Source organism: Cnephaeus nilssonii, assembly GCF_951640355.1.
Source record: "Cnephaeus nilssonii genome assembly, chromosome: 5".
Taxonomy (NCBI): domain Eukaryota; kingdom Metazoa; phylum Chordata; class Mammalia; order Chiroptera; family Vespertilionidae; genus Cnephaeus; species Cnephaeus nilssonii.
The window spans coordinates 18,039,137-18,053,330 of NC_137076.1; the positions used below are offsets into that span (position 1 = coordinate 18,039,137).

The following is a 14,194-nucleotide window of genomic DNA, read 5'->3' on the forward strand; positions in this document are numbered from 1 at the left end:
GCCCGCAACCCAGGCATCAAACCTGGGACCTTTCATTCTGCAGGCTGACACTCTAACCACTGAGCCAAACCAGCTAGAGCCAAAGACCCTATTTCCAAATAAGGTCACATTCTGAGGTTTTAGGTGGACATAAAATGAAGAGGGTAGGGACACCACTCAACCTACTACAGGTCTTTATCCAAAAGAAAGGAAGACATGGTTTCACCAAAGATGTGAACAGAAATGGTCATAACAGCCCTAGACTGGAAACATCCTAAGGGTCCACCAACAGGTCTGTGGATAAACAAACAATGACATAGTCACATAATGGAATACTACGTAGCAAGGAAAAGGAACAACCCAGTGCTACATGCATCCCACAGGGGGATCTTGCTGACATTAAGTGAAAGAAGCAGGTGTAAAGAGAACACACTGTATGAATCCATTTATGTGAAGTTCACAGACAGACCACACTAATCTATAGGCCAGGGACCACTTGGTGTGGATCATCAGGGAGGGAAGGCACTAACCACAAAGGGGCACGAGGCCGTGAAGTGATGGAAATGTTCTATTTCTTGATTATGTAGCAACAGGAAAGGGGGCTTATATCTGTCAAAACTCATTGAGTGCTTAAAGTGGTTGCATTATTGTATGTAAATTTTGCTTCATTAAAGCCAGTTTATTTTTTACAAAAGCGAAAATAAAAGAGGCCAGATGGAGCCAAGGTGATATGGGTAAGACCTGGGGCTGCCTCTGGGGGCTGACCAACTGGAAAGGGTCAAGAGGGACCCACAGGGGCTTGGGGTGCTCTGTACTTGGGTCACAGGAGTGTAAACATTCATGGCTCTATACGGTAAAAATGGGTGAATATTGCTGTTTGTGAATTATACTTCTATTACAAAAAAAGACCTAGAGGCTCAGAGTAAGTAATTTGCCCAAGGCCCCATCAGGAGAACGTCAGAGCCTTCCTACCCTGGAGCTCACCACCATCTCCTGGTCTCGTGCTGCCTCCCTCCAGCAGCCAGGTGCTGGGCTGTAAGCATGTCAGGCAAGATCCCTGCCCTTATGTTCCAGAATATTCTGGAATGTATATTCTTTTTTATTCATTTTGTTTTGTTAATCCTCACCCAAGGATATTTTTTCCATTGATTTTTAGAGAGAGTGGAAGGGAGAGAGTGAGGGAGCTGGGGGTGGGGGAGAGCGAGAAACATTGATGTGAGAAAGACACATCAATTGATTGCCTCCGGTATGCGCCCTGACCAGGGCCAGGATGGAACCTGCAACCCAGGTATGTGCCCTTGACTTGGAATCAAACTCATGACTCTATGGTGCGTGGGCCAACACTCTAACCACTGAGCACACTCACCAGGACTGATTCACAAACAGCAATATACACCCATTTTTACTGTATTCTAATGGGAAAGACAATCTGAGACACATAAACTGATCAATGACCAAGGCCTTTCCTGATGGTGATAACAGCCATGAAGTCAATGGGCTGAGAGCCACCAAGCGGAGAGGGACTACTTTAGCCATAGGTGAGGGACAGCTTCTTCAAGGAGGTGATGTCCAGCTTTAATAAAAGCAGGGGACAGAATATTCTAGGATGTTCCAGAACATTCCAAAACATTTTTTGTGTGGAAGGGCCCAGAATGTTTCAGGTGGAAGTAATGTGTAGGCCCCAAACCTGATGCCAGAAAGAGCCTAAGAGATAGAGAGAAGAAACCACATTGGCTGGGGTGACATGGGCAAAGCTTGGAGCAAGGAGGGAGGGTGTCGACAAAGATGTATTGAGAGCAGCCTCCTGGAGTGTGGGACACAGCTGTGACTGAGACTGCTCGCGCGTCACATCTGGCAGAGGGAACATTTATTAAACCAATCATCACATAAGCAAAGAAGCAATAATATAATTGTCAACATGATAGAGGCTTGAGTTGGGGCATAGTTACTTAGGGGGGCCAGGCTAGGCCAGGAGGGCAGGGAGGGACATTCAGGCTGAAGACGTGGCCAGGAAGAAAGCAGGGCCTTCCAGGAAGAGGGAATGGCCTGTTTGGGGACCTTGAGGAGGGAGGGTGCCAGGAGCCGTGTAGAGTCTGGTAGGACTGGGTATGAAGTGGGTGATGGGCAGAGTCACATGATACAGGACCCCTGGAGGCCTCAGCTTCCCTATTGGGTTGATGCCTGGCCCTGAGCAGGAACTTGTGTAGCCCCCAGGGGGGCTTAGCCTGCACCTCCCACAATACACAGGAGGTAAAGATATGAGTCCCCATCCTGGGGAAGTATTACAGGGATACCTCATTGCCTCCCTCCCTTCCTCAGCAGATTACCTCCCAGGGCCCAGAACTCAGGCCTGTCTCCAGGAAAACAGGACAGCCGGTTGCCATGACAACCCTGTGTTATGAGGACACATGAGCACTACTGCCATGATGCCAGCCACCACCCACCACCCACCATCCATCAGGTCTGCATTGGGTGCAGCAGGAAGGTGGAGGAAGGGCCAAGATGCCTGGAAGAACTGGGAGAACAGAAAAGAACCCTGAGGCTGAGAGAGCTGTGGTGAGTCAGGGCTCCTCACACGGTCACCTCTGCTGGCCCCACCCCTGAAAGGACCCCCAGATGGAAGCAAAGGCCCTCTCTCTCCTGTAACCCCAAAAGGGGCCCAAAGCCCTTTGCGTGGCACTCGGGCCCCCTCTCCCAGTGAACCCCTCAGAAGGGCAGGTGATGTGAGCAGGTATTACTTTTCTTGGAACACACATACACCTCCAACACACACTCATGCACCTGGGACAACCTCCCTTCTCCCCATATGCTATCCATCCTCAAAGCCCGAATTAGCTGCCACCTCTTCCAGGCAGCCACCACTTATCACCTTCCTCAAAGGGAGTCGTCTCCCCTTTCCACACATCCACAGCACTCATGGTTTCTACCCTCACCGCCTAGCGTTATTAATTCCACATCTACGAGGCATTCACTCTTGGCCCAGCCTTGGGCTGGTCACCAGAGCTTTCAGATTTAATACACTAGAGCCCTGGCCTGTGTTGTTCAGTGGTTAGAGCATCAGCTGGCATACCAAAGGGTCATGGGTTCAATTCCTGGTCAAGGGCACATACCTGGGTTGCAGGTCCGATCCTCCATCGGGGTGCATATGGGAGGTAACCAATTGATGTCTCTCTTTCTCCTTTCCTCTCTTTAAAAATCAATAAACATATCCTCAGATGAGGTTTTAAAACTTTTAAAAAAGAAGAATGAATACACTAGACACACAGCAGCAAACAAAACACAATCTCGAGAGAGAGAAGGGAGAAAAAAGATTCAGAGATCAGTCACAACTTTTGAGTTCCAAGAAGCTCAATGCAAACTGACATAAACCAAAAATCAAGAGGCAGTGTGGGCTTCAGGCACAGCTTGAACCAGGACTTCCAGCAATGTCATGAAGACAGTCTCTCTCCATCTGTCTGGAAGGCTCTGTCATTTGGTGACATATGACCCTTGGTAGCTCCAGACATATCCTCCCAGCTCAGCAACCCCAGTTAACAGGGCATGTCACTCTCCCAAGAAATCCCACCAATACCAGAGGAGGCTTGGGTCATGCTGCTCAACTTCCCCTGAGCCACATAGGTTTGGTCAAAGCAAACCAGAGTTCTATTAGGAGGGAAGAAGAGGGTGACAGGTATCAGGTAGATTCCTACCAAGCCCATGATAGCATTCTCAATGGAAGGAGCAGCTGCTGTAACAAAGGCCCAGGGGCTGGACCATTGATGTTACTGCAAGAAACAATGAGGACAGAGCCCATTTTGTTGGTAGACTAAAAGGTGGGAGGGACACAACAGGAGAGGTGCCTGGCAGGTTGACAAGTATTAAAAGCCCTTAAGAGGGAATTAGGTGATGTCTGGGAGCAAGAGGAAGTCATGGGAGTCAGTAGGGGAGGGACATGGTCTGACCCCACATAGGGGATGGACTTGACGGGGTGAGGCTGCTTCTGGGTCTGAGAGGGAAACAAGGAGAAACCCAAGCACACATACTGATCCCTGCTCCATGCGCCATCGTCTAGGAGACCCATGGAAGATGTCTTCATGGAGCTTATAAAATGATGTTATACCAATGTTGAAATAAGTAATTACTAATTATTTTATAATTACTAATTGTTTAACAATTACTATGTTAAGCACAGGGAGATTGACAGGGAACTAAACATGGGTATAACAGGGAATGCTAGCCCAGTTTGGGATGGCTGGGATGTCTTCTGCTGAGGAGCATATTTAGTTAAGAATTTGGGCAGAGCCAGGCTACAAGGGTATTCCTGGAAGAAGGAAATGCATGTGCAAAGGCCTTGGGGTTGGAAGGAACATAGTAAGCTGGAGCATAGTGAGTGAGAGGCAGGCAGAGTCTCTGTAGAAGTGGTTAGTGTGTTTTATTTAATGTATTTATTGATTTGAGAGAGAAGAAGGAGAAGGAGAAGGAGAAGGAGGAGGAGGAGGAGGAGGAGGAGGAGGAGGAGAAGAAGAAGAAAGAAGAGGATAAAGGAGGAGGAGGGAGAGGAGGAGGAGAAGAAGAAAAAAGAAGAGGGAGGAGGAGGAGGGAGGAAGACATCCATTTGTTGTTCCACTTATTTATGCATTCATTGGTTGCTTCTTGTCTGTGCCCTGATGGGAGATCGAATATGCAACCTTGGTGTATCGGGACAACACTCTAACTGAGCTACCAGGCCAGGGCCAGAAATGGTTAAAGTTAATGGAGCCAGATTGTGTGTGTGTGTGTGTGCGGCGGGGGGTGGGGGGGGGGTGGGGGGGTCATGTTGGTACATGTTTGGGCTCCTCATGGCAGCAGTAAACCCAGAAAAAAGGTGATGTCTGGGTTTGGATTTGTATAATACTGACAGCTTCCCAGCTGCTGCATGGAGCTGGACGGTGGCTGGAGGGGAAGCAGGGAGCTCAGAGAGGAGGCGGTAGCTTGGACCTCGGGTGGTTTCCACGGTGATAGAGAAGCATGTGGACTGGAAGCCAAGGGGACAGGTCCTGCTGTGGGATAAGGTGGAGTGAGTATAGGTCAGAATCGGGGGCCACCAGGTGTCTGGAGCCATTGGGATGAAGAGGACAGGGTGGAGATGTAGGGGAAAGGACCACTAGGGGCCCTCCCAGCTGGGCTAAGCAGTTCTGGTAGCCATTTCAATTGACAGTAGGGATGTTTGCACAACACTGTGGGTGAGTCTAATCCCACTGATTTGTATGCTTCAATACTGTTTAAAATTCTATGTGAGTTACATATTTTACCACCACAAAAAAAAAATAGAGGAAAAACCTTAAATATATATCAACTCAAACTGAAGGAAATGAACAATACAGTTCTTCAGTCACCTAGCTATACTGCAAGGGCTCTGTAACACCATGTGGCTGGTCGGGAGGTGGGGGGGTTGCAGGCGGAACGTTTCTGTCATCACAGAAAGTTCTACTGGGCAGGGCTGGCCTGCTTCCACTTCTCATCTCTGTCCAGGTCTCATTTCCTGGCAACGTTCCCAGGGGCGGCCCTGAAACCACAAATCGGGCCCAGAATGACACCTGGGGGCCTAACTGCCTTTATGTTGAATCCTGATGCTCAGGGCATCAGGCAGGGTCCTAGCAGCAGCAGGAGACACTGAGAATGGAAGACCCAGGAGCGCTGTAATGAAGGGGTTCTTTGCAAAGGCGTGGGCAAGGTTGGGTACTGACACAGGTGGTGCAGTGTGCAGGACAAGCAGCAATGGGGAGCTGTTACCAGGCCCAGGCTGAAGGCTCACTTGATGGAGGTGGGTGAAGGGAGGGACATGTGGAAAGGAACACCAACTTCTCACTCCTCCTTCTTCCCAGCTCCTGTTGGTCCTATCATCCCATCACCACCACCACCACCACCACCACCACCATGGCTGACTCTAGCAGAAGGCAGAAAGCCCAAGTGAATCAACCTCTAGGGGCACACGAGCCACAGGGAGTTCCCAGGGCTTCTCCCATCTCAGAAAGGGCCTGATGGGCAGAGGTCACGGCCATGCTCAGGCCACTCTTCCAAGACAAACAGAAGCAAGCTTGGTTCAAGACATCTTTTATGTACACTGTTTATTCCTCCTGACCCCCATGCTGCAACTCCAACCTTAGTCACCCACCCTCCCAGCACGGAGCTGTCCACAGTCCTCCGGAGAGGGTCTCCTCCCATGGGGCTGGATCTCCAGAGGTGAGGTGGGGAAAAGGGGGGGAGCCCTACCACAAGACGATTGGTTCCTCTGAGGCTTCAGAAATGCACCCTCTCCAGGGGAGAGAGGAGGAAGGCGACACAGAACTTGGGTTCAATACTCATGAAGCTACACAATAGAAAACAAAAAGTAGCAGGCACCAGGGAAAGGAGGCTCAGAGAGGAACAAACGCCAGATCCCACCCCCCGAAGTGGCAGCATGGCAATCCCAGGATCCAGTGGGGTGAGGGATGGGACCAGGGAGAGAGGATTTGGGGGTGCAGGAGCCCAAGGATGGTCCCACCCTGGCCTGGAGCCCTGGGCACAGGGCAGTGAGGATGGAGCTTCCCCTGCCCCTGGCTGTACGTGGTTCAAGGGTGGCCTACAGCTTGGTCGGGTCCAGCTTCAGCTTGTAGGGTGGGGGGCTGTCCCCATAGGCGTGCGACGGGGGAGGATACAGAGGCCAGTCTGGCTCTACCATGTAGCCCTTGTGTTGTTCCAGGGTCAGAGGCTGTAAGGGAAGAGGAGGAAGGGAAGGCTAATGAGCCTCACTCTGCAAGGCTCCTTCCCACCCCTGATCTCAGGTCACTCTGACTAAGGACAGGGGGCGTTCTTCCCCCCATTTAACAAGGGAGTGAAGAAACTTGCCCGACATCACACAGCAAGTCAAGGGTCCTGCCTCCATGCAGAGGGGGTAGCCCCATCCTGAACTATGGAGCAACTCTCCCCTACCCCTCCTCCAGGCCCACCCACTGGCCCCACCCACCTGGAACTTGAGGTGCTGGCCAGGAGCAGTCACCAGAGTGGAACAACTGAGCCACAGCATCACCAGCACAGAGAGGAAGAGGCAACAGGCCAGGATCCAGCGAGGAAGCCCCGAGCGCCTGCGCAACGCGGCAGGTATACTCAGTGACCCTAGTGGGGTCTGGGAACCCTCCCCTCCTGCCCCAATCCCACCCTCAGGGTCCTGCCACCCACCGGGACATGCAGCTGAGGAAGTCATTGTCCTGCAGCTCATCAGACTCCACCTTGACCTTGCTGCTGGTCCTGACTCGGATCTTGGCCTTCCTTACCTTGTCCAAGGGGCCTAAAGGGTCTGAGAGACAGGTTGTTCCTCAGTGGCTGCCAGGCCTTCCCTTAGAGGCCACAGCAGCCACTGAGAGGAGAAAGGAGGTCAGGACCTGGAGGTCATAGAATCCTGGAACAGATCAGAACCCTGGGAGATGGACCATGAAACTCTGGGAGATGGACCATGAAATCCTAGGAAACAGACCAGGAAACCCTGGGAGATGTATTATGGAACCCTGGTAAGCAGACCATGAAAACCCAGGAGGTGAGACAGAAATCCCAGTCCTAGAGGGTTGATTTGCCAGGAGGACTCCTTATGGCAGTGGAGCTACCCATGGAAGGAACACTGGTCTAGGCTCAGACCTTACCTACGTGTACCTCCAAGGCCTCCGGATGAGATCCTCTCCAGGTCACCTCCACTCGCTGCAGACGGGCCCCCTCATGCCCTAGGTTCTCTACCATGGGCTGGGTCTGGACCAAGAATAAGACAGCACAGAGAAGGTCTTTCCAAAGGCACCCCTCAGTTCTGGGAAGCACCTCCCTGTGTCCCACATGTGCCCTACATTGTCCCATGCCCAGCTGGGCACCTAGTCCCACTGGGAGTAGGAAGGACAGTCTTCTGTGGGGCTATGATGTCAGGGATGTTGTACCCTGCTATGGTGAGCCCCTCAATTTGTCTTGAATCCAGTCTCCAGCTCCTGAAGAACATGATCCAGGCCAAGCCAACTGAATCACAGGGTTTGGCTGAGAGGTGGTCACATGACCCAGCCAGGGTCAATCCATGTAAAACCCTGCTTAGTTAAAACTCCAGAGAAGTTGTAATTTAGAGCCTTAAGTATCCATCCTGCTATCAGGAGTAAACTGCTTGCCTGGGAATAAAGCCACCACAAGAAGAAGCAAGTGGCAAAGTGAGACACTGAACTCCTGGATCCAGCTGTGCCTGAAGCATCAGCTGTAGACTTTGTATCTCATGACCCAAGAATGATTGTATCCCACCTTCTTACCCTGATCTGGTGTGGCCCCTGCCAGACTCCTCACCTGGAACACCACCACCTTCCCATTGTCAGTCTGCAGGTAGTATGTCCAGGTGGAGGAGACGAAGCCCTGGGCTGAGTTGACAAGGTCATTGCAGAGGGTGGAAAACAAGTCCAGGAGCGAAAGAGCCCTGCTCGGAGCTTCCAGGACCTTTCTCTGCCGAGGAGAAGAGCAGGGTATAGAATGTGACTAAGGTAGGGCACTGACCAACGGGAAGGGAGATGGGTGAGTCCACTGTGACTGGAATTCACTAAATGGTTTGGGGCAACAGGGCTTCATAGGGGAAACACAGATCTCTGCTGCCTTTCATTGGCTGGGTGCCCTGGGGAAAATAGACCGTTCTCTCTGAGCCCTAGAATGGGAATGATTCTCTTCCCTCATGTGGTCGCTACAAGATTTTAACTAGACCCGTGGTCGGCAAACTGCGGCTCGCGAGCCACATGCAGCTCTTTGGCCCCTTGAGTGTGGCTCTTCCACAAAGTACCACGGCCTGGGCGAGTCTATTTTGAAGAAGTGGCGTTAGAAGAAGTTCAAGTTTAAAAAATTTGGCTCTCAAAAGAAATTTCAATCGTTGTACTGTTGATATTTGGCTCTGTTGACTAATGAGTTTGCCAACCACTGAACTAGACAATGGCACAGCACAAGTGCCTACTATATAATAGCTGCTATTATTAAAAATTTTGCCACCATCATTATTCTTTTGGTGGCATCAAGAGAGAACTTAGAATAGGAAGGAATGATAGTGCTCTGTCTTTTATGAACAGTGAAAGGCTGGAGTGGGTGGAGGAAAATGGGGGAAGAAGGGCTTTTTGTGGAATCCCAGCCCATGGGTCTCTGGCTATAATGAATTGTTTCCTGTGCCTCGGTTTCCTCTGATGCTGCCGTGCCTAGATTCATTCATGACTATGAGGGAGCAGTTATTAATAAGCGAGCAGTTATTATTTCTCCCCAGGGTGGCGAGGAAGGGAGGGCAGTGTGTGTGTGTGTGTGTGTGTGTGTGTGTGTGTGTGTGTGTGTGTGCTTGGAAGGTTGCTTCTCTCTGAACCTCAGTTCTGAGCCACCCCCCCCCACCCAGATGACAGTGGGCACCTGTTCACCATGAGAAAAGTGCTTAGATCAGCACCTGGCATGCAGTGGGTGCTCGATAAAGTGAGCTCTGGTGGCACGGAAGATGACTTAGTTGAGGAAATAATTTATTCGCCCTGGTGGCAGTGGCTTTAGATGCCACCTCTGCACAGCTCGGTGTGACCTTGGACTCCTTGGGCATGGCATTGTCCCTGGTACCTCCAGGCAGCACGAGGAATTTAGGACAGGCTGAGGTCAGATCTGGACCAAGATACATGCTTGATGAATGGGGGCTATTTTCTATTATTTACTTCTTGCAATGAGGTGGAGGGGGGACACAGATGACAACTGAGGCTTGAGACATGATATGGTTGATCGAGGATACCCAGTAGGCCCAGCATGGATCAGAGAGCCCGGGAGACTCTGGACATGAGTGTGGATTTGGGTAGAAAGAAGGGGGTATAAGTACAGGGTGGCAGGTGGGAGGGTGCCCACCTTCTGCATGGTCTCTGGCTCAGGCTCCAGCTCAGGGTTCTGGCTCCAGCAGCCCTCGATACAGGCCTGCTGCTCCATCTCCTTCACGTAGGCCTCCACACAGGCTGCAGGAGAAGGAGGGGGTGACTGGGAGCAATCTTCCCAGGCCATCTCTCCCCACCCTGGCCCACCCAGCCAGCCCTCACCTGCTTCACACTCAGCTTGGGTGGCATTGGGTTTGGAGCTCCTGGCCACAAACCGGCAGATGGAGAAGAGGCGGCAGCCTCGCTCACAAGCACTGATGGAGACGGCCCTGTCATATTCATTCTGGGACTTGGAGGGGTCCTCCTGCTCCAGCTTCTCCTGGGAAGGGGAACACAGGGCTCAGGCCAGAGGGGGACACAGGAGGAGGTGGGCACTGGAAGCACTCAGAGGAGGAGGTGTAAGATTTGGTTTTCCGCCCTGACCGGTTTGGCTCAGTGGATAGAGCGTCGGCCTGCGGACTGAGAGGCCCCAGGTTCAATTCCGGTCAAGGGCATGTACCTTGGTTGCAGGCATATCCCCAGCAGGAAGTGTGCAGGAGGCAGCTGGTCGATGTTTCTCTCTCATCGATGTTTCTGACTCTCTATCCCTCTCCCTTCCTCTCTGCAAAAAATCAATAAAATATATATTTTTTTAAAAAAGATTTGGTTTTCCTTCCTCAAATCTAGGGACATTAGGATGAGGCTGAAAATATTAGTGGGGGCTCTTAGCTCTAAGGAGCACAAAAAGGAAACTGGGCTTCAGGAGGAAGATGGACAGACAATGGAGGACACTGGCTTCGGGAAAGGTTAGAAAACGAGGGAAGGTGGAGGGAAATGGGCCCTTAAAGGCTCCAGGGAGGAGAGGGGAGATTGAGGAGGATTCTCAGTCCTGAGAAAGGGGAGGGGGTGCTCAGAAAAGGCCCTGTCACCCTTCAGACCTGGGAAAATTGGGATCCAGCTTTGCGGGGGGGGGGGGGGGGGTAGGGGGGAGGAGGTACAAGTGGGGGCTGGTTGCTCTGAGTGGGTTAAGGGAGGAGTATATGACAGCTGCTTGGGTGGGCGAGTAGGAGGAGCCCTGTCTGGACTGAGGGAGGTGCAGGTTGGACACCCCAGGGTCCTTGCGCAGCAGAGTGTAACCAGAGCCGCCAGGTGGCATTAGGATCCTCAGTCCTCGCTCTACCCCTCCCCTGCTTGAAGGGACTACCCCACCCCCACCCGCAACCCCGCATTCATCTGAGGGATCGGATCTCAATACCCTCTCCCATCGCAGGGACCCCCCTCCCCAGGCCATCCCCCAAAGCAGGAACATCCCCTTCCCTTCGGGGGACCCGGGTGCCTGCGCTTGCTCCCATTCAGGAGACCCAGCCCCTCCCCCACCAGAGGGACCTAACCCCGTGGGAGAGACAACCCCCATTTCTGACCGCCTAGCCCTCCTTGGAGCCCATCTCGTGCCCCCAACCGAGAGACCCGCATCCCCAACCGCTCCTGCGTCGGGGGATCGCGGGTCCTCAGGCTGGCGCCGCATGCGCGTCACCTGCGAGGGCTGCAGACTAGGGTAGCGATCGTGGCATCGCAGCTGGCAGCTCTGCGTGTCCCCGAGCTGCGGGGCGAAGGGGTCGCGGGCGAGCGGCGCGGGCGTGGCGGACGGAGGCTGCAGCAGCAGCAGCAGGAGTGGCAGCTGCGCCACCGGAGCCATGGTTGCGCCAGGCTCTAGGGGTGCAGGATGTCGGCTCCCGCAGGCGCGGAGGTTGCGGCGGCTGCGGGGTCCCAGTCGCTGACGTCACCCGAGTGAGGCAGCCTGGGAAGTGGGGGGGGGGAGGGGAGCGGAGGATGCGGAGAACGGGCGGGGCCGCGGCGCTGCTGCACCTCAGGGATGCGGGCAGGTGGATCGCGGCCCCTGTCATCTGGTCTATCGCGTACCCACTGGAGAGAGGATCTCAGCCTGAGCCCCGGACCAAAGGGAAACAAATAGGGTGATGAGATAGAGGAGTCTATTTGCCAGAATATCAGGGAGGGCCTCCCGGAAGAGGCTACGTTTGGGCTGGCCAAAACAGGCAACTGAGTCAGAAGGAACTGCGAGGAACCCGAAATAGGGAGGGGCTTGTTAGGATAAGACGGAGGCGGGGCTTAAGCCTAGAGAATGGAAATGAAGCGTCGGGAGCGTTGCAAGGCTTTGGGAAGGTCCCCGGCATTATCTCCTTTGACACCCAAGTCCGGGGGCGGTAACTTGTGAGCAGTTTGCCTCCTTTGAAAAGCCCTCTCAGCCCGCCCAGGGCTCCCCCAGCCTCGTCTCCTTCTGGCCCAGCCCTGACCCACAGATCTGAGGGATCTGGCCCCTGCTCCCCCAGACTGAGGGCCTCTCGGCCCGCACTGAGTGGGATGGGGCATAGAGGTGCTGATAGGTAAGTGGGGAGTGCTGTTAAATTTTCTAATCGTCTTGGGAAAACTTGGGACAAACGGACACTTCTGGTTTCCATAAAAGCCGTACTCCCAAGGTGAGGAATGGTAGCCCCGTGAATCTAGCGTTAGGTAACCCTAGCTTCCTCTCTGTCAGGCATGGGAATGGGGGTGCCCCTCTAAATCTGGGTCTCCTGTAAAAATGACCCCTTCTCCCCAGGGTGTCCCCCACAGGTGCCTGCCAAGGCCTAGAGGCCTCCCGCGCCTCTTCTACGCTCCGCCCCCGCAGACGGGGCGGCAGCCCCGCGGGGTCGATGGGTCAAAGGGCGCCGCAGGTTCCGGCCCAGGAGGAAGGAACAGAGGTTGGGGGGGGGGGGGCCGGGGGGCGGATATTTGGAATGGCGCACGCTTTCTCCCCGGCCGGCCGCCCCGCTTTCATGTCCGCGGCCTCGGCCGGCCCCCACGTGGCTTAATCAGGCGCGGCTGTGCTTGGTGAACCCCGAACATCTGGATCCTGGCGCGCCCCTCCCCCTCCCCTCCCGGCTAGGCCGCGGCGACCCTGCGGCGGGGCCTTCAGCTGCGGTTTGCGAGTGTGGGGAAACCCGCGTCTAACCTACCGCGCGCCAGCCCCGCGCCTCGGGCAACGTCCCGTTTCCCCGGTGGGAAGCCTAGGCCCCAGGACCCTTGGGCAGAGCTAGGACTCAAGCCCACACATGTCAGTTCCAGAGCCGCAAGCGCTTACGCCTTCCACAATTACCGCCCTGCATTTATCGCAAACAAAACCTTTCCCAGGCATTTTCTTGTAATAAATCTGTAAGGAGGTACGAGTAGCATTTCCCAATTTGCAGACGAGGAAACTGAGGCGCAGGGTGGCCAAGGGTGTCGGTCCAGGTGACAAGAGCAGCAAAAGACGGCAAGATTGGGGGTGGACGCGCGTCGGGGATACGAGGCGTCGCCTAGAGCGAAAAAAAAAGAAGTACACCCGAGTCCTGCGGAGGGGGAAACTGAGGCAGGAGGGGTTGGACCGCTGGCCTAGGTCTCCCGAGAGGAGGGAAAAGGTTTGATTGCCGTCGCCCCTCTTTCTGCTCCAGGAGGCTGCCGGGGGCCGAAGCGGAAGGAGGAATTGACCTCGGCCCCCCAGGTGAGCCCACTCGCCCCTCCCGTCGTTCCCGAGGGAGCAGGTCCAGGTGAGGGGCGGGAGGGCCGGCGGGCGGCCAGGGTCGGATTTCAGGAAATCCGCCGACATTCCTTCGGGGCTTAAGAGGGAAAGTTGACTCGGCGCCGCCCCTCGGCCCCCCCCCCCACTTCCTACCCCCTGGGGCGGCCCGGTGGGGGCTGCAGGCGGGAGGGGGGGCGCGCTGCGGCCGGCCTGGGTGTGAATCAGCAGAGCCCGGCGTCCGGGAAGCAGCGGCAGCGGTCAGCGCGGGCATCGGACAAGCGCCCTTTGTCCCTTGCCGCCCTCACCACGACCCCGCTGACCCCCACCCCCAAGTTGGGTACGGGCTGGGGAGAAGGCATGGCCTCTTGGCGCCAGCGATTGCTGACAGTGGGGAGGCAGGGGAAAGGGGCACAATGTCTCCCTCCAACTGTCAGTGCCTCCTGGGCCCCAGACAATCGAAGTTCTCCAGAGTGCAAGAGGGGTCGGGAGCTCAGGCTCAGTGCACTGGCCCTGACCGGGACCGAGGCAACCCTGGGACTCCCACCTCCAATGCCTGTAACCCAGGCATCCCAGTTCCCCAGACTCAGCCTCCTGGCTGGATATGATAAAGCACCACGGTCTTATGCATACAGGTCCTGAACCTTATTCTGCTGCTCCCCACCCCACCCCCAGTCCAGGTCCAGACCCTCACTGTCACCACTTCCTGGGAACACTGGCCTGAACCAAAAGGCAGCTAATCTCATGCTGAGCTCTAAGCAGGGGATGGGGGTGGGGATGGTGTCTCAAGGGAGAGACA

The 14,194-nt window shown here is 54.5% G+C and overlaps 1 protein-coding gene across 3 annotated transcripts; it reads right to left on the reverse strand.

The window, feature by feature from the left end:
- Positions 1-6,264: 6,264 nt before the first annotated feature.
- On the reverse strand, positions 6,265-11,538 carry TMEM59L (transmembrane protein 59 like; the record flags this gene model as incomplete). 3 transcript variants are annotated; one of them, XM_079770835.1, is made up of 8 exons in its annotated part: positions 6,265-6,688; positions 6,944-7,061; positions 7,156-7,273; positions 7,614-7,716; positions 8,284-8,436; positions 9,841-9,944; positions 10,026-10,167; positions 11,377-11,538. In XM_079770835.1, the coding sequence occupies 8 exons, from the start codon at positions 11,536-11,538 to the stop codon at positions 6,560-6,562; spliced, it is 1,029 nt and encodes a 342-aa protein (XP_079626961.1). In that variant the 3' UTR covers positions 6,265-6,559. The 3 variants fall into 3 exon arrangements, with proteins under 3 accessions (XP_079626961.1, XP_079626960.1, XP_079626959.1); XM_079770834.1 differs by having other exon boundaries at positions 10,026-10,170; XM_079770833.1 differs by having other exon boundaries at positions 10,026-10,182.
- Between the last annotated feature and the right edge of the window lie 2,656 nt (positions 11,539-14,194).